The sequence below is a fragment of the Bactrocera dorsalis genome, chromosome 1 (assembly GCF_023373825.1).
Source record: "Bactrocera dorsalis isolate Fly_Bdor chromosome 1, ASM2337382v1, whole genome shotgun sequence".
Lineage (NCBI taxonomy): Eukaryota > Metazoa > Arthropoda > Insecta > Diptera > Tephritidae > Bactrocera > Bactrocera dorsalis.
The window spans coordinates 102357720-102381933 of NC_064303.1; the positions used below are offsets into that span (position 1 = coordinate 102357720).

At 34.0% G+C, this 24214-nt stretch overlaps 1 protein-coding gene across 22 annotated transcripts in view; it reads left to right on the top strand.

The window, feature by feature from the left end:
- The first annotated feature begins 16174 nt into the window (after nt 1-16174).
- LOC105231156 (sodium/hydrogen exchanger 3) overlaps nt 16175-24214 on the top strand; it is a 56291-nt gene continuing 48251 nt past the window's right edge. For all 22 annotated transcript variants that reach the window (XR_007423179.1, XM_049459776.1, XM_049459751.1 and 19 more), the window contains exon 1: nt 16175-17527. Coding sequence is in view for 21 of the 22 variants with exons in the window: in XM_049459776.1 (XP_049315733.1) it covers nt 16175-17527 (1353 nt within the window). In the remaining variant the exon portion in view is untranslated. The remainder of the gene's footprint in view (nt 17528-24214) is intronic.

Genomic DNA, 24214 nt, shown 5'->3' on the forward strand with positions numbered 1-24214 from the left:
AAAATTATTATTCAAATAATTTTATCATTTGTTCTTGATAAAAAGCGTTTAGAGTTAATAAAGTTGCACTGAATCACATTGTTGGGCGATTATATGAATGGAAAATTATGTAAATATTTACGCAAATATAAACACAATACATGCACTTACATATACATATGTGTAGTGTTGATAAAGAACCAGCAAGTTATTTTTAATAATCATTGGAAAAGATTATTGTACAAATCTTAATGTCTATATGCAAAGTAGACATACATAAATAACACTTGACATTCATACATATATTATAATTATAAAAAAATGTGAATATATACATAGACATGTTTGAGATTCTTATTGTAGTGACTCATGTTAAATAACTTTATGCAACAGAGTAAATTCCAAGTGCATTCACTCGTACAAACACATACGAAAACCATGTGCATAAAGTGTCTATAATATTCTTATGATTTTTTTCTTTAATAATACTATTATATTTAAAACACTGAAACTAAATGTACATATGTATATATGGTTATGGCTATTTAGTATAATTTATTTTTCTATGGTTAACTGATTCTCAAAAGTAGAGCAAATTGCAAAGTACTTCCGTGTGATATTTTGGTACATAAACTTGATTGATTTTCTAATTTATATAATAAATACTCTAAGTAAAATAATCCGATAAATTTTTGTAATGTGTTGCGGTATTGTTATCACCTTTTTTGTAATTAGCCGGTGTGACTGTGATTCATAGATATTTTTACACACATACATATGAACCATAAAGGTAGACTTATGTATGTATGTATGTATGATAAGTATTTACAGACAAGGTATGCCGATATTTTCGAATCGCCAACTACCAACCTCTTTGTCAAATATATCCATATGTATGTGTACCATTGAAGGGTACCAATCCCTTGTGTATATAATATTTATCTAGGTGTACCAGGCTAATGGTGCTTATGAAATTTACTGCCTTGTATTACTGTTATTACATTAAGTTTGATTGATGACATTGCGGCATTAATAATTTGATTTATTTTACAAAAATGTAATTTACGTATAACCTTTACAATATTTAAATATACATACATATATCAATCAATAAGCTATATTAACAAAGGATTGTGTACGTACAAGTATGTACTATATAATAAGTGCATAGAATAACCTAATAAACAGTCAATGAGAAATAGAAAAACATTTGTTTACCACTTTAATTCATATACCCATTCTTCCTCTTCTTGGTTAGCGCCTATTTTAACTAGAAGTTACCGATATCAGAGCACTATATGATATAGCTGTCATACAAACTGATCAGTTCAAATCAAGTTCCTGTCATACAAAATTATACTTTAAGAAATGCACCTGTAAAGGGTATTTCAGTTTGAAAACTGTCAATTTTCTATACATATATGTATGTACTACTTATATATGCGCCTCATATGTACATATGTATGTATGTCTTTGCATTCAAATGCTTATATTGATAATATTGACATACCTACACTAATATGTAAAGTATAGAGTGATTTTTTAAGAGCTTGATAACTTTTTTTTAAAAAAAAACGCATAAAATTTGCAAAATCTCATCGGTTCTTTATTTGAAACGTTAGATTGGTTCATGACATTTACTTTTTGAAGATAATTTCATTTAAATGTTGACCGCGGCTGCGTCTTAGGTGGTCCATTCGGAAAGTCCAATTTTGGGCAACTTTTTCGAGCATTTCGGCCGGAATAGCCCGAATTTCTTCGGAAATGTTGTCTTCCAAAGCTGGAATAGTTGCTGGCTTATTTCTGTAGACTTTAGACTTGACGTAGCCCCACAAAAAATAGTCTAAAGGCGTTAAATCGCATGATCTTGGTGGCCAACTTACGGGTCCATTTCTTGAGATGAATTGTTGTCCGAAGTTTTCCCTCAAAATGGCCATAGAATCGCGAGCTGTGTGGCATGTAGCGCCATCTTGTTGAAACCACATGTCAACCAAGTTCAGTTCTTCCATTTTTGGCAACAAAAAGTTTGTTAGCATCGAACGATAGCGATCGCCATTCACCGTAACGTTGCGTCCAACAGCATCTTTGAAAAAATACGGTCCAATGATTCCACCAGCGTACAAACCACACCAAACAGTGCATTTTTCGGGATGCATGGGCAGTTCTTGAACGGCTTCTGGTTGCTTTTCACCCCAAATGCGGCAATTTTGCTTATTTACGTAGCCATTCAACCAGAAATGAGCCTCATCGCTGAACAAAATTTGTCGATAAAAAAAAAAATTGTCGAACACTGATTTTGGTAATAAAATTCAATGATTTGCAAGCGTTGCTCGTTAGTAAGTCTATTCATGATGAAATGTCAAAGCATACTGAGCATCTTTCTCTTTGACACCATGTCTGAAATCCCACGTGATCTGTCAAATACTAATGCATGAAAATCCTAACCTCAAAAAAATCACCCGTTACATAAAGTAAGAAGCACTCATACAAACATACTGTGGGCAAAAAATAGTAAGACTTTTTAATTTAAACTTCAAAATCCTTTTGTCGAATTTTTTTTATGTTGGTATTACTGTCAGTGACGTCTGTGCCAAATGTCGCATCAATTAAGAATTTTGGAAAAAATCTTCGGTGGGGTCGGACCAAAGGGATAGGGATGTTAGTTGAGTGGGGTTAGTGGTGGCCAGTGTCATGCAGAGACTCATTGCACGCAGGACATATAATGGATATGTAGGCGCCTGTTCTGGATCAGTAGAAGTTTAACCTGCTACAGTATTCCGAACGAAGCTGCGCAAGGGTCATTCTTGTTTATCGCGGCAGCTCGAGCTCTTCGTCTGCGATGGGTGGTGGGTAGACTCCGAGTACGCCATACACTGGAAGGGAGTCGGTGAAGGTGTTGATGGCTTCACTGTGAATGGCGGTCAGTGCTTGTCGGAAGTTTGGTAATACTATTTTACGTATCTGTGTTTAGTACATACGGGGTATTCCATACCAAATCGATCACTTTTGAACCCGACCCCTTTAGATTTTGCTGAAACTTATCCATCTTTTTCTACCCTTTGGAAAACATTTTTGAGAATTTTTTTCAAAATTTTTTGTCCAACTTCAAAAAAGTTATGAATTTTGCTATTTTTTGGTAAAAAATGGCTTTTTTATTTTCAAATAGCCATAAATTTTGTAGAAATTGACTTTTGGGGACCTTTTTTTAATTTTTGTTTTTGAATGAAATTTTCGAAAAAACACACGAAAAAAATTTAACACGATCAATTATATAAAATAATCGGTTTTTTTAAGTAAAATCGTAATTTTTTTTGGAAGTTCGCTTTTTTTTCCCCCTTAAAAAAAACTTCAATTAATTTGACAACTATCCATGCTAATATCGTAGTGGGCCGATTTTTTTATATATTTTTTTAATTTATTTAAAAAAAAAAAATGAAAAAAAAAAAATTTTCCGTAAACTTTATTTCTATCATATAGAAAATATAATTTTATGATTTCAAAAATCTACGGGTCGGATTCAAAAGTGGTCGATTTGGTATGGAATACCCCATACATACTTACATATATTTAACTATGTTGGTCTCTTCACTCATATATGTATGTCCATATAATCCAATACAAATAGCATTTTATTTATTTTTGTCATTATCACTTGGCTTTTGACTTACATATTTCAACGGCAATGGTACTTACAACAATTTTATTGTTTGTATACGACATTTATTAGGAGAAAATGTATTCATTATAAAAAAGCAATAACTTGCAAAATGTTATTCCCTAATTTATATAGTAACTTGCATTAATAATAATAAATGGTTAGTGCGTAATAAGTTCTTACAAATATATGCGCTCGTAAACTGACAAAACTTCATCTAACGGGTGATTTTTTTGAGGTTAGGATTTTCATGCATTAGTATTTGACAGATCACGTGGGATTTCAGACATGGTGTCAAAGAGAAAGATGCTCAGTATGCTTTGACATTTCATCATGAATAGACTTACTAACGAGCAACGCTTGCAAATCATTGAATTTTATTACCAAAATCAGTGTTCGGTTCGAAATGTGTTTATCGACAAATTTTGTTCAGCGATGAGGCTCATTTCTGGTTGAATGGCTACGTAAATAAGCAAAATTGCCGCATTTGGGGTGAAGAGCAACCAGAAGCCGTTCAAGAACTGCCCATGCATCCCGAAAAATGCACTGTTTGGTGTGGTTTGTACGCTGGTGGAATCATTGGACCGTATTTTTTCAAAGATGCTATTGGACGCAACGTTACGGTGAATGGCGATCGCTATCGTTCGATGCTAACAAACTTTTTGTTGCCAAAAATGGAAGAACTGAACTTGGTTGACATGTGGTTTCAACAAGATGGCGCTACATGCCACACAGCTCGCGATTCTATGGCCATTTTGAGGGAAAACTTCGGACAACAATTCATCTCAAGAAATGGACCCGTAAGTTGGCCACCAAGATCATGCGATTTAACGCCTTTAGACTATTTTTTGTGGGGCTACGTCAAGTCTAAAGTCTACAGAAATAAGCCAGCAACTATTCCAGCTTTGGAAGACAACATTTCCGAAGAAATTCGGGCTATTCCGGCCGAAATGCTCAAAAAAGTTGCCCAAAATTGGACTTTCCGAATGGACCACCTAAGACGCAGCCGCGGTCAACATTTAAATGAAATTATCTTCAAAAAGTAAATGTCATGAACCAATCTAACGTTTCAAATAAAGAACCGATGAGATTTTGCAAATTGTATGCGCTTTTTTTTTAAAAAAAGTTATCAAGCTCTTAAAAAATCACACGCTAGAACCCACTACCAACTTGAAAAATATTTTTAAATATTTTTTTATGAATCATAAATCAGATATTAACTAATAAATATTTCTGCATTCAAAAATATTATAATATTATCCAAAAGAAATTATCCGCGTGCCGCATTCAATGGCGTCTTGCCAATACATTTGTTTGTATTAGTGCCTGCTGATAAATGAGATAAATAAAAATGCAATCTTTTAGATTTTATTTTCAATAAACTGCTGAGCATTGTTTATTTTGCTTGCCCATTTCAAAATCAATAAAAATACTGCAACCATACATATATGTATGTAGGTATATGAAAGCCAAATCCAAGTAGCCGAAAAGGTTCAGCACATACAGATAATTTGTAACAGCTGCCAAGTTCAATGTCGTAAACACATTTGGCAGAACTGCATATACAGTTTTCAAGAACCGTCAAAGTGTAATGACTGCAATCATATATAGAAATATTCTTCAGTGGCTGGTGAACTTGCGTAATGCTTTTCCATTTGCGTCAACATAAGCATGTTCATACATATGTATATGGCAAGAAATACTAGTATATATGTAAATATATTTGTCCATAATTACATAAAATGGAAAGATATTTTTAATACAAAATTCAATTATATGTATGTATATACATATGTATGTATGCATGTACGAGGTGTGTTCTAAAAATAACTGGAAATTTGAAATTTCGAAATTAGAATTCCTTCAAAAATATTGGGTAATCGAACAAGTGTTTTCGTATTTCTAATCAAACTTCAACTTATTTTTTTTTGTTATATTTATACTTATAATTTATACTGATACAGCATCGTCTCCGTAAACTTCACAAATTTCATCGGTGGGTTTTTCTCATTTTGGAGCGGCTGTAACTTTTTTTCAACTTCCTTTTTTTGATAAATGAAGCTTACAATCTCACCTTTTCCATATGGTATGACACAACGTAATTGGTAGCACTGGAGATATACATATGTACGACTGTAAAGACATCTGTTGCCAAAATACGAAAAAACTTTTTCGACTACCAATGTACATAAAATTAGTATGTTGACATTTATTTCGTCGGTTTCTCGGATTTTTGAAGTTAATTCGTTACAATTTTTCAAGTCAAAAAATTAAACTTTATTTTGGGCGAACAAATACATATACATATAATCGAGATAAGTCGTTTTCAAAATCTACGCATGAAAGGCTTTAAAATGACATGTTGTTGTTGCTATTGTAGCGGCACAAAACATGAAGTAATTTGCAGCCGAGTTGACAGTCCTTGCCCGCTTGTAAATCCGGGTGCGTTCCGGTTACGTAGATTCGACAGTCGTGGAAACGATTACTCGAATGTTTCAGTGGTTAACCTATGTAAATATCGTATATGTACACTCAGTCCTTTTTTTACGCGATCTCTTTTTACGCTATTTCACTTTAACGCGGTTATTTTTGCAGCGCAAATTCCTTTTTTTACGCGAAATTCTCACTTTAACGCGATTGCTTGTTTTCGTTTTTTGCTTGTTTACATATTTTTACGCGTAATAATTTTTGAATATGTCGGCGCACCCTAATAGTGTGTGGATATTGGATATTGACACCGAGATAGACGATCATCCAATTAAAGCAGAGACGATTAAGCAAGGTTTTAAACTTGCAGCAGAATAGGAAAATTATTTTGTAGCAAATGATACTGATGCCGAACGTGCACGAATTTTTCAAAAAGAATTGAGTCTCTGTATTTTAAGATATAAAGAACTACATCGGAATTTATTGGGTCCAAAAAGAAGCATTCAAACAAAATTAACTGAATTGCACCATAAATTCAGTTAATTTTGTCAGTCGGATCTACCTATTTTCTATTTCCTTCTCTTTTATATATGGTTTTTGTTTTGTATTTTTTATTTTGTTATGAATGAATAAATCATATGTATGAAATTTGAAACTGATTGTATTGTTTTTGAATATTTTTTTGCGCGCATATTTTGTTATACGCGATATTTTTTATATTCGGAACCAATTCGTCAGTTAATATAGGAAAACTAACCATTTTTACGCGATTTTTTTTTACGCGATTAGTGGCAGAACCAATAATCGCGTAAAAAAAGGACTGAGTGTATCTGTTTAATTTGATGTTTTAGCCAAATATTTTACAAGAGGTCACAAATTCTTTCGGCATACCGAAATTGGCGATTTAACAATATATTTTTGTAGTGACATCTCCAAGTGTCCATTTGGATCTCTACCAAATAAAAGTGTCCTATAAATACATATGTACACATATGCCCTCATTTTCGATCGAAATGCACACCGCAAATATGAAGTCAAGCTTAGCATATATATATACATAAATGCAAGTATTGATATGAGTAAAAATACGTCTGAAAGAACAAAGAACTACCGCCGTTCGTGCGAAAGCCTGGTGATACACGCCGTATACGTTATTAAAAACCCACACTTGCCTGCCAGAGCATATCCAACGTTAGCGTACACACACGCATTCATACAAACATGCTGTTGACAATTGCCGTCAATTAAAATCAAATGGCCCAGCACTGATTGTAAGTGTGCGGTCATAGCCAAACAAACTGGCTCACGCCAACAATTACCACTTAAAACCTTGCAATATTCACAGCAACAACACGAACCGTTCGCAGGGGTTTATCTTTTATAATTGTAATCAACTTTAATGTTTGTTGTAAGCATTTGACAATGCTCGCAAGTCATAGAGAATTGATTGAAAACTGACTCTCCAAAAGTCAATACAATTTTAGGTTAAAAGGAAAAGGAAGAGAAGCTCGGCGACTTACATATGTACTGTGCTTATAAGTCACATTATCGGAATTGAGTTATGAGTAAAGCAGGTCTTCATGACTGTTAGGCGATTCCGTGAACGAAAAAAAAGTGAACAGAAAAAAGAAACCCCCCCCAAAAAAAAACAAAATTAAATAAAACAAGTAAGGAAGGGCTAAGTTCGGGTGTCACCGAACATTTTATACTCTCGCACGATAAAGTGATAATCGAGATTTCATTATCCGGCATTTACATATTTTTTTTTATTTTGGTTCCTAATGTATATACATACTCGTATTATACAGAGAAGGCATCAGATGGAATTCAAAAGAGCGGTATATTGGAAGAAGGCGTGGTTGTAAACCGATTTCGCCCATATTTCGTACATGTCATCAGGGTGTTAAAACAATATTATAAACCGAATTTCACTGAAATCGGTGGAGTAGTTCTTGAGATATGGTTTTTGGTCCATAAGTGGGCGACGCCACGCCCATTTTCAATTTAAAAAAAAAGCCTGGGTACAGCTTTCTTCTGCCATTCCTTCCGTAAAATTTAGTGTTTCTGACGTTTTTTGTTAGTCGGTTAACGCACTTTTAGTGATTTTCAACATAACCTTTGTATGGGAGGTGGGCGTGGTTATTATCCGATTTCTTCCATTTTTGAACTGTATATGGAAATGACGGAAGGAAACGACTCTATAGAGTTTGGTTGACATAGCTATAGTAGTTTCCGAGATATGTACAAAAAACTTAGTAGGGGGCGGGGCCACGCCCACTTTTCCAAAAAAATTGCTTCCAAATATGCTCCTCCCTAATGCGATCCTTTGTGCCAAATTTCACTTTAATATCTTCATTTATGGCTTAGTTATGACACTTTATAGGATTTCGGTTTCCGCCATTTTGTGGGCGTGGTAGTGTACCGATTTTGCCCATCTTCGAACTTGACCATCTTATGGAGCCAAGAAATACGTGTACCAAGTTTCATCATGATATCTCAATTTTTACTCAAGTTACAGCTTGCACAGACGGACGGACAGACGGACGGACAGACGGACGGACAGACGGACGGACGGACAGACAGACATCCGGATTTCACCTTTACTCGTCACCCTGATCACTTTGGTATATATAACCCTATATCTGACTCTTTTAGTTTTAGGACTTACAAACAACCGTTATGTGAACAAAACTATAATACTCTCTTTAGCAACTTTGTTGCGAGAGTATAAAATGCAAAATTTTTTAAACATAGTCGATTTATTATCACTGAATTTTTTCTTAAAGCAGCTAAGGGCTTCGGCAAATACTGTACAAAAAAGCACTCACTTTTAGTAATTATATACCGGTGTGCTGTTTTCTTAAGTTTGTGTATTTTCATACCTAAATAAAACGTCGTAAACAACGCTGTATTCTCCTACATAGTTCAAAGACATCGAGTCCAGTTTTTGTATAGAGGAGCATGTATACATGGAAGTACATGTATACATAATTACATAGGCGACTCATGTATGCATAGTTCGTACACTTTTACAAGCAGATACATTCGTATTTACATCGGCAGGCACACACTTGCTCGAACAAATATACATAAATAAATTAGTTTGTTGGCAAAATACATGTTTTGCCTATTTATAAACCACATGAGCCACATGAGTTCGCCGTTTCTTGATTTGTTTACCGAAAATATGTAGAATATTCAGAAAAAACGCCTCCAGTTTATCGCAAATTATCCGCCCTGCTGCCAGTTCACTTTACATGTTTTCAATTTTAATGTGGTTTTCGTTTTATTTCAAAACATTTCTCATGAATTACATGCATACCACAAAATTACTTCGCATTAGTTTATTTTGTCCGATTAATTGGAGCTTATGCTCTAAATAAAAGCTTTAGAAATGTGTGGTTGATATAATGGTTAAACTAAGACATAAGTGAATAAGTCTCCCAATACGCTAATCTAATAATCAAGGCGCTTTAAACCTCTTCTTTAATATGAACGTTTTACAAGGAAATAAGTGAATAAGTCGGCCAAAGATTGTAGCCGAAAGCATACACGTTCTCTCCGTTTAATTTGCTTTAGATGGCGGCCACTTAACTGTAAGTCTTCATAAAAGCGAGACACCTAGAATCCTATATAAGTCGCTGAACAGAAATTGTAGATAAAGCTCGACGAAGTAACTACCCATATTAATAATATTTGTTAGCAAATATAAATATTATCTTATTTAAGGCTTCTTTTATATTTGTGGTATTACCGATTCTACGAACATTTAATAAATACTGATAAGATAACTATAACTTGTGGACAATCTAGTATTCAACTGGTTAATCCTCAAAATATTTATGATGCCTATGTTATATTGCGTTTTACGTATATTTATAGCAAAAGAAAATCAAGGTTAACTGCAGTTCCCACAAAGCTATAATACCCTACACAAATGCATTTATTATATCGCTCATTTGCTGCAAGACCGGCATAAATCAAAAAACGTGATTTTTGAGTTAATACTGCAGAATTGTTCGTTATATCATACTTCATGTTGAGTGAAAAATTCATATGAATACCTCTTATATGCTCCGCTTGAGAAGAGGTGTAAGGTTGGAGTCACCGTGTAAGGTAGTAGTCAGTTGAAAACTTTAAACGCGTTTTCTGGAGAATCGATTTTTTTGACTTATGCCGGTCTTGCAGCAAATGAGCGATATGTAAAAACGTAATTGGGCCTCAGAAAAACGTTTTGGTTTCTTTCTGCCAGAACCTTCAAGTCGAATTAAGGTTAATTAATAAGGAAAAAAATGTCTATATTTTCTATAAAGATTATAAAGATTGTGACTCTAATCGATTAGTTGAAATGACAGCTGTATGCGTCTGTGGTCCGGTACATACGACGGCTAATTTCACCCACCTCCTCACGCTAATCATTTATATAGTATGTACGAGTATATACTTTCTAGGGTCTTTGACGTTTTCTTTTATTTTTCCGGATTTGCAAGCTTGGTGTTGCAATCTGACAACCCACAACTTTCTCCTAAAGTTTGACATTTTTGAAGTTACGAACGTCGCAACCATGCTACTAGAAAAACTGAAGACAGTAACCTTTGAGTGATTTGCAACCAGTTATTTCCCAATTGTCTTTCAAGAAATCAGGAAAACCAACCGCCGAAGACAGGTTTTCATCACAATAATTTGAGCTCTCAGACCTCGACTGAGACAAATGCTTTTTTGAGCACTCAAATCATTGAGTTGAAGAGACATCCACCGAATGATCTCCTACAAAAAAAAATAATAAACTAGGAGGTCACCGTTTTTCGACACCTGAAGAGGTGGTTGATGGAGATGTCTCAATTAAAGGCATGCAAAATTGTATAGATCTTAATATAAGGAATATTTTGGGAAACAATTAAATATTTCTTTGATTAATATATGTATATATGTTTTTCGTGCTCTAAATATAGAAGGCAGGCCCCATACATCCAGTTCAGAGTGTGAAAGTAAACACAAGCCATTTAAACTAATGAAATCAGCGGTCAGTAATATTCTATATAATTACTATTAATGATAACCTGAGCTAATTCATAAGAAAAGATTATACCAGTTCCGTTATACATACATTCATATGTATACATACACGCTTTTTACTTGAAAGTTTATGTAGTATGTATATAGGTATCTATGTATATTTGTATAAGACGTCTAAAAACATATTTTAAATAAATAATTTAATGTAAATAGGAATAAGCTAATGTCATTGTTACATACATACATATATATTTATGAATGAAAACTCGTATCAAAAATTAACATTATTTACTTTGTATCAACATTACTGTTAATGTCAACTGTGCTGCTAAAATAATAAGGTAATTAAAAGCTACTGATTAAAAACACAAGCTAGTTTGTTGACTTTTGAATGAAGCTCCACTATCGCATAAAATTAATCATCCAGTATTTACAGCGCACATTAGTCTTGTTTACAAACACATACATACCATACAAATGTAAGCAGTCTAGTCTCCGACGTAAGCCAAAAATCATATCAGCCGCAAACACGTGTTTACATTTAACCGGATTTTACCAGAGTTTTAGTTCAAATAATCGGATATCTGCAAATAAGACTATTTTATGTGCATATTTGCACTTCTATTTTAAATGACTGAGCTAATAAATTGTGCAAAAGAATGGAAAAGAAGCAGTAAAAAAATGTTAATATGTTGGTATGGCCGTTGCCTCAATGCAAAAAATGAATTTGTTTAAAAATAAGTGTGTTTAAACATTTATTGCATATGGAAATTGCCAAGTATTTAGCACTTTAAAATGTGATAATGGAAGGCAGTGACGTCTCATGATAGAAAGTTGCCATCTGATTAAAGTGGCTGGATGGTTGAAATGCTATAAGTACTATAGATCTATGGGTTCCTTGTAGTGCGAGAGAAAACCTTTTATGAAGTTTCGTATCTAATATTGATATTTCATCTAGTCCATCGATCTGATATCTGAGACGAGTTATTGATAAGTCGGGACAAAAAACAGCTATTTCAGTGTCTTACTCATGCACGGCCCTCTACATTTCCTGCATGTGCCATCGTTACTTATAGCCATATGATGCCAGTAAGTGGTTCAGAGGGCAACAGCCTTTAAGAAGTATTTTCTAGACTATGTAAGCAAACAGCAGGTGCCCTTACACATGGTCCTAGCGCTCCTAAATGCCCTTAGACATTCCATCTTAGCGGTTTATAGTGACTTGCTAATTCCCTGTACTGACTCTGTAGGCAGACGGATATCCGGAATACCCTCGGGGCTTGGAACACCGTATATATCCTCCTTTAACTAACTGCGAAGCCTTCGGCGTGAAATATACTGTAGTATTACGGAAGCTTGAAGACTCGCCTGATATCTAGCGCCGCGCAATAGTTACCGGCGTCCACTCCGTTAGGCATTTTTTCTTTTAATGGTACATAAAAGTTCCGCCGGCGTTTCACATGCTCTTGCGCCATTCACCTTCTTTTAATGTAACTTGAAATCTTCTCTCAGAGATAAAGCGTGAGGGTATATGGTTTATTTGATCCTCAAATCCCATGTTTATCGAGGCCCAAATCTCGCGACTGATTTCGCTGCAAAAGCTCTCCAATCCACTTTTGTTGAGCAATCTTTCTAGTGCAGACATTGGCGTGGTTCATAGCGCTCCCGTTCTACGGAGAATAGCGAGCTGTTGTATTCGCTCAAAAGGCTTCCAGCAAGAGATTTTTTGGCAGTGTTTCACAACACTAAAGCGCTTGATTCTTAAGGCTGTATAATTTACGTCAGTTATAAAAATGATCGCCATTAAAGTGTTTTGAAAATATACCCTCAAGATGAAATATGACCCAAACTGGTGGGACGCACAAACTTTTTTATGTTCGTGTAAAGTTTGATCTCTGATTGTCAATACGTGTGTTTTTTTCCGATGTATATTTACGACGCTTAAAGTTTGATATTGAGTATAGTTTTGAATTTCGGTAAAACTTACCAATTTAATTTATCGACTCTACATATATTTTCCATTGGAAAAAGAAACTCTAAATATATACCGTATTAAATAAAAAATCTTTAGGAAATTTTCGAATGATATTCGTGGACAATTTCATACTTCGTCCCGAATTCCTGGTTTGAATTATACCGCACTTTCTTTCATATTGCCGCTACAGCACTATTCTACTTCACGCAGATACATCTTCGATGGGCATAATTGAGTGCTAATGGATTATTTTCCGTCTGCAAAAATATCTCTATAGTGCGAATTAAAAAATTAATGCATAATAAATTATGCATGTCTATTTATTTTCCATATTAGGAGGTTATTGTACTCTTTTCGGTTTATTATACCAAACTATATGTAAAGAAATTTCTAACCGAAAGAGTTGAATTTGACGTGAAAAGGTGTTGCAATTGCTGATTTCATATACAATATTTCACAAATATCAATATTATCACGTAGAATAAGCAAATAAGCCAACACTCTCTCCCCTGCATAGATTAATTTGTTTTGATTTTTAAATTCCTTGTTAAGTATTTGCTAGAGATTTTGGCATTTTATCTCACTTAAAATTCAATTAACCCGTCGTATTTATATCACATCTGTTAATTGTTGAAATGGTGTGAAAAATGCGCCCGGCGTTAAGGATCTGTGTGTAAAAGACGTTAAATACCAGTTGTCGAGAGTGATTTTAACCAGTTTAAGTCGGTTATTGCCACAGGTCAGTTGATAATTTTGCATTGTTTATGACTGGGCTTGTTGCTTCAGTGGTTTGAAAGTTTTTGTGCTTGTTGATTAATAATTCAATTGAGTTGACGGGCGTTTATACTAAATTGATTAAGAGGCGATAACAAAGTGTAAATTTTGTGAATTTTTTCTATATTTGATATTTATTTTGTATTTGCCGGCCATCGTGTTAATTGTATCAATGTTTGTGGGTTATGAATTTTTATAAAATGACAATCTGCTTACCAATAGCGTCTAATTTTTATTGAATACTGTTTTACTATTGACTAGTTGGTAATTAAAGAGCGATTACACACAAGCTGAGTTTGTTGGAATTAGGGCTGTCATAGTTGATGTTAAGTGTACTGAGCGTTTATGCTAATTATCAAACAATAACCGGTATGTAATTGGTTATCTGAGCTTGTTGGAGTTAGGACTTTCATCTAAGGTTTTATACGCATTAAGAGTTGTGTTAATAACCAAACTAATAATTCGAGAAGTTTACGTGTATTTCTCTGTAAATTATCTGACGATTTTAATCATTAATGAGCCATCTTTTTAGTAAATAATGTTAAGGGGTAACGAAGGGTTTCTCCGGAAAACAGCCATTTATTAACAATTTTTTTCTCATAGTATGGAAAGTGAAATATTTTGTTAGAATTTTTATTGTTACCAACGTACATTTTTAAAAGAAATTCTAAAATTTTTGGAAAAGATGCGGCAAGTTGGCAGGATAACTGCTTACAGGGTCATCTAAAGGAAAAAAAATACATGTTTTAGTTAAACTTAGAACTTGGACGAAGGAAAAAACTGAAAATTTAATTTTTGGTAGACATTTAAAAAAAAAATTTATTTCGCGACATTTTTTTTTTTTCAAATTGTTATAATCGAAAAAAATCCTAGACCTGTCTGAAATTTCATGGAAATCGGTTGAGTAGTTCTCGACAAATCTTGCCAATCTGCTTCAAAAACAAAGTTTCGAGAAAAACGCGTTTAAAGATTTGAGTGACAATAAAAGCTAGCCTCGAGCGCACAAGTTCTCAAGGCTGTTTCTCCGAAACTATTACTCGGATCAACTTAAAAATTTAGGACAATATACTAGAGGTGTTGTAGAATTGAATAAAACAATAAATAATTCATAAACCTATGTAATCCCTTAAAGTACTTTTGAAGTATACATACTATGTGAAATTAAAAAAATATATATTTTTTTCATATTGTAGTATGTTATAGCCTTAAAAATAACATACTAAATTTTTGAATCGATATCTCAAATAGCTTTGTGTTACAGCTTTGTAATATAGCCGCTTATTTCAATCAACTCCGTCAGTTTATTTTTCAAAGCAGATTTCTCAAAACTACATTTTAATAATTGTTCTGATTTCTCTAATCTTTTATTAGATCAAAAAGTTTTTTATCTAATAAAAATCCAATCCGAACACGACCAAAATTTTAGGTAAAATTCGCTTTTTCAAAGTGCCGTCATTTTGGAAATTTTTGATTTTTTTCCGTTGGAGGTCAATGCAAGAACCCTATAAAATTTATACTCCCTCAGTTTTTGAGATATCAATCTGAAATTTTACATTCGTAATCGAGCCGCCAATATCGAACTACTATCGAATCGGATCAAAGTGCTTTAAATAGTACAAAGTGAATTATTGCCTAAAGTAATTATGCAATCCGCAAAGAAATTATTCAGATCGGATAACTATAGCATATAGCTGCTATACAAACTGAACGATCGAAAATAAGCTCTGGTATGGACAACTTTTGCATTTGAGGAGATATTTCCACGAAATTTAACACGGATTATTGCCCAAGGCAACGTTTCAATCTTTGAAAAAATTTTACAGATCGAGACACTCTGGCATATAGCTGCCATATAAACTGACCTCAAAGTTCTTTGTAAGGAACTTTTTGTATTTGTGAAGATTATTTTATAGCTTCGGTACTAGTGAACTCTTTTTCTTGTTGTTTTTTTTTAATATCCGAAAATGGCATTTCTAGGCTGTGGCACTAGGTGTGCCTCTAAGTATTATTATTTCGAGATAAAAAAAAATAATAATAAGTAATAAAAAGTAATAATATCATATTTTTCAAAACCGATATATTAAGCTGTCTTCAATTCAACTTTTTTTCCATTACAGTTTCAAACGTGGACTAACGAAAACAACCAGCAGAAAAGATCAGCGATTTTGAAAAATCTGTAATTCCAAAACAAACCACAACAAAATAGCCAAATCGTCAAAATTCACAAATTAATAAAGATAAAGATCTGGATATAGTAAATAAATCACGTCATTTAATATACACTACAACTCCGTCAGCAAACTTCAACTCACCAGATTTTTCGCTATCACAACGTTCTAATTGCTGTAATGCTAATTAATGCAAGTTCCAATGAAGCAGCTGCTCGTTTTAGTAATGCCAATGTAACAAATAAATTAATCCTTAATAATATATGTACCACAGCGAAAAATTCTGCAAGATCCAGACGCCTGCACAATACCAGTGTCAGCGAACTGTACCGAATGGCAAATAAAATAAAAGAGACTGCTACTGTAGGGTGTCATGTGTATGATAGCGTCGGCGCATTGGCACAAAGATTGAGTTCAACACAAAATACTTGCTGGTGTCATCTGCGAAAAGACCAAGTAAAGTGCGTGAATTGTCAAAGAGCTGCAGCTGCCGCCGCGACTACGACAACAATGGCGACAATGACGACGATGACCACCAAAGTCGCGGCTGGTAGCAATGAAAGCGCTACTGCTGAAAGTGATATTGAAGATGATGACTGTTCTGATTCTAATTGTGATTCCGATTCTGATACGGCCGAGATAGGCAATGTTACGGTTAATGAAGGCGGCGATGCCAGATCGTGCATTGATTGTAAGACAGTTACGGAGAATGCATTTGTCGATAACGAAGTGACAACGGTTTTGAATGGTGCTAAATTTAGTCAAATAATGAATATATTTCAAAGTAATATTAATAATGCTGCTAGTGATTCTAATAAATGCAAAGAAGCATTTGCAAATGCTTATGTTAATAAGAATAATGGGAAAACTGTTTATAATAAGGATAAACGTAATAGTAATAGTGATACAATAGTGTTTAGTGAACGTAGTCCAAAACTCGCAACTATAAATTTAAGCCAAAATAGTAGTAGTAGTAGTAATTTAATTGAAAGTAGTAGTGAAGAAACCAAATCTAATGTGCATGGTACAAAAAGAAATTCGACGCTAACTGACGAAGCGATACGTAGTAATGAGTTTTGCGCACAAAGTGACATTTTTGCTTCAGCGCGTGCGCAACTGCTTACCTTCTGGCTGGCATTTGTTGCTTTCTGTGATGCGGTCACCATTAAACATGACGATCCGCGCCTCAAAGATGCACGGCGACGTCAAGAACAGCAGAAATCCAGCAAGGAGCAACAAAAGAAATCAACAGAATCGCAAACGCTGCCTGGCAACGAGAATGATACTACCAAAGAAAAGCCGACGCGACATTTAAAGTTGCTGACCAATCGCAAGCTGATATTTCTGTTTGTTGTCTGTGTGTTTTTCTCCTGCTTGAATCGCATTGAAGGCCGTCCGAATAGTTTGCCGCAACAAAATGTGATTACCGATGGTTCGCCCGTCACTCTGCCGACCCCAGCGGCTGTGATCGCTGCTACAACCTCAAAAGCGGCCAGGCAGGATGAAAGCGGTGCAACAACTGCACGTTTGTCGGTAAGTTTTGTTGTTTCACTAACTGTATTTGTATTAGATCAAGTCTTATATTCATATTTCATCTGCGCATATTCATGTTTCGGAGATTTCGATTTAATGATTTAATTTTTAAAGTCTAAACAGTTTGTGTGCTCTAAAGCGGCGACAACTATGTGTCACATATGTATGCATTTTGTTTCGTAATGATAGAGTAGCTTTTTTATAGCCATATTCAAATGGAATTTCCTTTCATTGCTCTCATATAGCAACCTTGAACTTGAAAGTGTTTATTATGAACGGATGGGCAGCTAGCAAACAGAGCGACTATTATCTAGTTACACATATTTACTCATATGCACATATGTATGCAAACATAGCAGTGTCCGTCAGGCAAATGCAACTCAAACACACTTGACTGACTTTAATAGAAACTATTCTGTGTGCAAATAAACATCGAAATATATGTGTATGTGTGTTTGTGGCTGCTGGTATGTAAACTGCAGATGCAATGAAGCAGCAAGCGGAATCTTTAATATATATTTACATAGATAAATATAAAAACAAAAATCTTTCGTGTGGAAGTATGAGTAATATTGTCATTAGCACTTTTAGCTTTTATTGCCATTTACAGTGACATCCTCGTATTATATGTATGTACTATGATTTGTACTCTTCCTCTATAATTTGCTGATGATGAATATTCGCATATATTTTTATATATGACTGTGTGATGTATCTATGATTATAAATGCCGGTTTTATGACAGACTTTCTCAGCTTTATTTAACTATTTGCTTAGCTTCTAGTATTAGCAAACTTTGTTTGTTTTTTATTATTCAAGCGGAGATCGTTTTTTACGTTTTACTGTTCCCAGAATTTAAGTGCATAATTTTTATTGATTTGACAGTTATGGCGTCAATAAACGTCACATATAGTGAACGGATTATATCATTACCAAATTTCTAATGATAATACTTATTATATAGTTAAACAAGTAAGGAAGGGCTAGGTTGGGTTGGGCTAGGGTGCAACCGAACATTTTTTGCTCTTTAAACTTGCCAGAATCAAAGACAGAAAAATGTCTTAAATTGTTAAATGTTAAACAGAGGATCCGAATCCAACAAACTACTTTATATAACAGCCGGATGTTCGAAAATCCTGATTTTAGTTATATGGCGGCTAGGTCAAATCTTCGTCCAACTTTATCCCGTTTAGACACAAAAAAAAAATGTTATAAGGGAACACGCTCTCACATTCTCAGTGAGATAACTTACATGTTGGCCGATATATCCAGCATAAAGTCAACAGGAAAATCTTTGTATTAAGTATATGGAAGCTAAGGGAAGTATTTACTTGACTCAACACATTTTTGACACACAGACATGCTGTCATCAGGAAAGAGCTCTTTCTGCATTTCATCTCACACATTGACCGATATTTTCGGTATAAAGCCATCGAAAAATACTGTGGTCAACAAATTCGGTACCTAGTTGGCATATTTTGGAGGCATTATTCATGCAAAGTTGTATCCCGTTATATTAATCGCTTTTTGATTTGTCTACTGGAAAGTGAAAGAATCAAGTGGAATTTAAAATTGTGCAATATGGAAAGTGGGCCTGGATGTAGTCCGATTTTGTCCATTTTCATAATGGAACATAGGAATATGAGAAAACTCTCACACACCAAATGTTGTCGGTCGGTCGGGTCCCGAGATATGGGATTTCAACAAAAAGTAAGTGGTGACATGCACATCGTTCAATATTTACTCTGGCTCTTATAAAGCCCTCTCAAAGCACTTCGGGGGTAAAATTGTATGTCTCTAGTATACTTAGTTATTGATTTATTGTGCTTTTGGTAGTTTTTTACCGTACGGTTATATGGTGAGTGGACGGAAGTATCTTCCGATTTCATCCATTTTGACAATGGTGGGGGGCGCAAAGGGATTAATCCCGAGTGAATTTGGTTACCGTAGCTTTAGTTGCTTAGAAGATATGTATATTAAACCAAATAAAGGGTGGAGTCTCTCCCACTTTTTCAAGATTTTTAGGCCACAGCTGCCCCTTGCCTGTGCGAACCGCTGCGCCAAATTTGAGTTTTATATCTTAACTAGCTGACCCGGCGAACTTCGCCCCGCCCAATTTTTATTTTTTTTTTTTTGGAAGTCATAGACTCGTATAACTTTACCACAAATAATATAAACTTCAAAAAACGTATTTTCATTTAATGTTTTTAATGTTTGTAGCGCCATCTACTGTAACATAGCGCACTCAATACCGCTGTTAGCGCCACCAACAGGTGGATAGCTCTTTGCTAATAATAAACAAATAATTTGCAATAAATAAATAATGCGACTATAAGGAGAGTTATAAACTATCCTATCTTTCAAGTTGGACCAAACTGCACACAGTGTTAAAAATTTCATTAAAATCGGTTCAGTAGTTTAGGAGTCCATCGAAAACAAACAATGTGACACGTGATTTTTATATATTAAGATTAGTTATAACCTTTTATACGTTTTTGAAAAATGACGTTTTGTGGGCGTGGTAGTGGTCTGATTACGCCCATTATTACTTTTCTGCGAAGGAACACGTCTACCAAGTTTCATCAAGGAAGCTTAATTTTTACAAAGATAGACAGTCACCCGGATTTCAGCTCGCCTCGTCATTTTGATCATTTATATAATATATTCATATTGTATATAACCCTACATTTATTTCGATTAGATTTAGGTGATACCTACAATCGTCAGGTGAACCAAACTTTAATATGTATATACTGTGTATCAACATGTTGCAAAAGTATAAGTATAACAATCATATTTATTTATATACCAATATATTTTTATACCCTGAATAAGTTATATTTAGTTTGCCACGATGTTTGTAACACCAGCTACTATATACATACGTAAAATATATTTATAAATGATCAGTGAGTTGATTTAGCCATGTTCGTTTGTCTGTCTGTATGTGCTCAAACTAGTTCTTCAGTTTCCTTCTCATGCTACTCATTTGTTGGAACCGTCGATACCAGACCGCTATAAATACAGATGTCATACAAATTGATCTTAAAATTCAAGTCCTGATATGGAAATCATTTTGTATATACTTGACAAGGCATCTTTACGAAATTTGGCAAAATTATAATCCACAGCTACAAAATCTCAACAAATTATTCAGATCGGACCTCTAAAGCATATAGCTGCCATACAAACTGTTCAAACCAAATCAATATACAGATTTTTTATACACTTTAATGCTATAAAAATGCACCCATGAAGGGTATTTTATCTACGGTGCAGTCGAAGTTAGCGTTTTTTCTTATTTTACTCCAACAAAGTTCCTCACGTAGTTCTTAGAAGAATTCGTAACTTCCGCACAAAAAGAAATATCCAATTGAAAAGAAAATGACTGTCATACTTACATACATACATATGCATGAAGCATGCTCGCCAAATGCCAATCGATTTAAATTAAACCTGGAAAAATTCCACTTGACATTGTCAATGCCTTTGTTGCTGCGAAAAAATAGTAATTATTCAAAAGCTTTTTTTTTGAAATATTTGCATTCGTACTAGTGACTTGTCCGGCAATTTATGGGGAAATTTTCTATGCGATTGATTATGAAATTTCGCTGACAATTGTCAGAAATTAGTAAAATTACTTTTCATTTCAACATTTTACCTACATATTTACCAAATAGACACAGACTGAACGAATATATTGCACAATGCAATTGCTGCAGTATTGATGCATTGGGTACCTGTAAATACGATCATTTCAGGTTTATGTCATTCATGCCTGTCTAGTTTCGATAAAGTAGGGAAGTGCTAAGTACGCGCGAAATTCAACGTAGATACTCTGAGAGACATTAAAAATTCAATGCTATTGGTTAGTCGAAAAAGTCTTTTCGTATTTTGTCAATAGATGTCGTTGCAGTCATATATCTCCAGTGCTACCAATACGAGTACCAATCATTGTGTCATACCATATAGTGTGGGAAAGGTGAAATTTTAAGCTTCATTTATACAAAAAAAATAAAATTAATGAAAAAAAGTTACAGCTGTTCAAAAATGAGTGAAAATAATGAAGAAACTCGGTATATTTTGAAATTTTTGTGTAAAAAGGGAAGAAATCCACGCTAACCACCAATGAAATTTTTGAAGTTTACGGAGACGATGCTTCATCAGTTCGTGTAGCACAACAATGGTTCGCTTGCTTTCGTTCTGGAAATTTCGAATTACATTGATTGAATAATGTCTCCAGCCGAAAAATCGCAAAAAGTGGTCTACCAAATGGTACATATTTGTTATTTATTTATTATTATAAATATAAAAAAAACATATGTTGAAGTTTTATAATAAATACGAAAAGACTTTTTCGACTATCGAATATAATATTACAGTATAAGAGGTATTAAACAAAATATTAACACAGTTGCCATCGAAAACGATTCAATAACTCTAAAGATCTCCCAGAGTTTTGATACTGGCGATAATCTGTGCAGTATTGCTAAATTTCTTTGACGTCTAAGGAGAGAAAAAAATCGTTAAGGGACAGATTAGGTAAATACTGGGAAGCAGCACCAATCGAGACTGATTTCAGATTATTCTACCATCGTTTTTAGTGATTTGTGATACGGTTCATGGTCTTTACCATCATGAGGTTTGAACCCGTAACACTCTCTTTAGGATCATCACTTAGTGTTTATATGGACGGAATGTGATTTAGTGTAATTCAAAATTTTAGTTACAGTTTTCAAATGTCGTATCATGACTTTTTCAGGTTGGGTTTAACGACGAAACTATCCAACATAAGTTAGTGTTAGTGACTCTCTCATCAAAACGATACGATCAGTGTGTCTGATGCCACCATGCCATCTGATAACGATCAGTGAGTCTGATGCAAACGCGCATTGAACAATTCTCACTTTGATATGTGAAGTGTGTCAACATTCAACACAATTAATATTTCTATTAATATAAAAAGCATTATATTTTGCAAACAATAATTATGCTGCAACTATTGACTAGACACGACACGTTTATAATTAATGCTCGTACATTAGTGACTATGTCTATCATTTGTTATTGTTCTAACATGGACATAATTCCTCTCAATGCAAAATATGCACGCTAGTTTATCAAAAAGTCATATTGTTTGCACCAATACACACGCAGCATTAATAGCCAAAGTAATATTTATTAAATATATTTTTTATGAAGTTGCACAATGCAGTTCGAGTTGGTTAGATTTGGTTTTACAGCCAACTTCCAGTGTTAACTAGATTTTGGCGCAAATGAGGCCAATCGCTTGTAGCAGAATAAAGTTGGCAAAGTGATATGGTGAGCTTGCATACGAACATACATACATACGTACATACATACCATATATATGCATGCATGTATGTCCACGTCAGGGCCGACATTAAAATCTGTTTTTTTCTTTAATTTTTATTCATTAAACTTCAAGATTTAACATTCAATCGCCAGTGCTGCACCCAAACGCGCACAAAATTCGGTTTCGCTTACCTTTTTGCATTTGCAGTTTCCGTACAGTTCGGTTTTATAGATAAAGAGGTAAACAAGCGCTTTATAAATAAGCGAGTTTTAAAATAGTCTTAATGATTCTTATATGTAATTTTGTATATCGTCACCTGCAAAATAACGTAACAACATTTTCAGAAATTTACAGTGGCATGAATGAAACACGGAATAAAATGGAACATGAGTGAAACAAAATTTTAATATTGGTTAAAACTGGTTTATATATGATCGCAGAACTAGAAAATGTTGAACATATTTAATATTATGTATGTAATTTGAAGTAGTGAAGCGTAATCAATAAGACACTCAATTTTGAATTTTTTGATGATACGTTATTTTGCATTTCAGGTGACGATATGTATGTCTTCTGTGATAACGTTTTTATAAAAAAAAATGTATTTTTAATGACATTTTTTCGACGTTTACATACCTTAGAATGTGCAAAGGAAGTCCAAAAGCTTATGAGCCTAAACTATAAATATGTGTATGTGTATTAACTAGCATTAGTTACAGCTGATAATTGAAGAGCTATAAATAACTCGTGTCACTGGATCACTAATTTTATAGTGTCAGCTAAAAAGCTTTGTGATATTTAAAATTGTTTAGCTTTATCATAAATAAATCAGTAAAATGTAAAAATATGTGGAAAATCCCATTATCTATGTTTTTAACGCTGAACGCGTTTATACTTGTAGTTTATCAGTGCTAGAAGTTCTTGGCGCTATCGATGGTCTGAACTCATTCCAGTTAGAATTGAGTTATTGTAATTAACACTTAAAGCCCTAAATGATTGATAACGCACTGACGTCTGAGGTTACATTGAAGTTTTTCATTACAAAATATGTATTTAATTTCCAAGTGCTTGTGATATTTACATTTACTTATCTGTAGATACGGAAATTCTCCATATTTTCTTGAAAGAACCTTTTTGTTCTTATCACTTGATCGTAATTACGAATTTTCCATAATTTTGTAGCTGGTAATCGAAATAAAATACTCATAGATATGAAATGTTAGGTGACATATTGGCGATACGTTTCCAAAAAGACCTTTAGTCACAAAAACTCCTTCACGATCGTTAAAATTTTTAATCTGTAATTATTTCAAACGATTGGTATTTTAAATAATTTGAAATACCTGTATCAATAACATAAGACATAAACA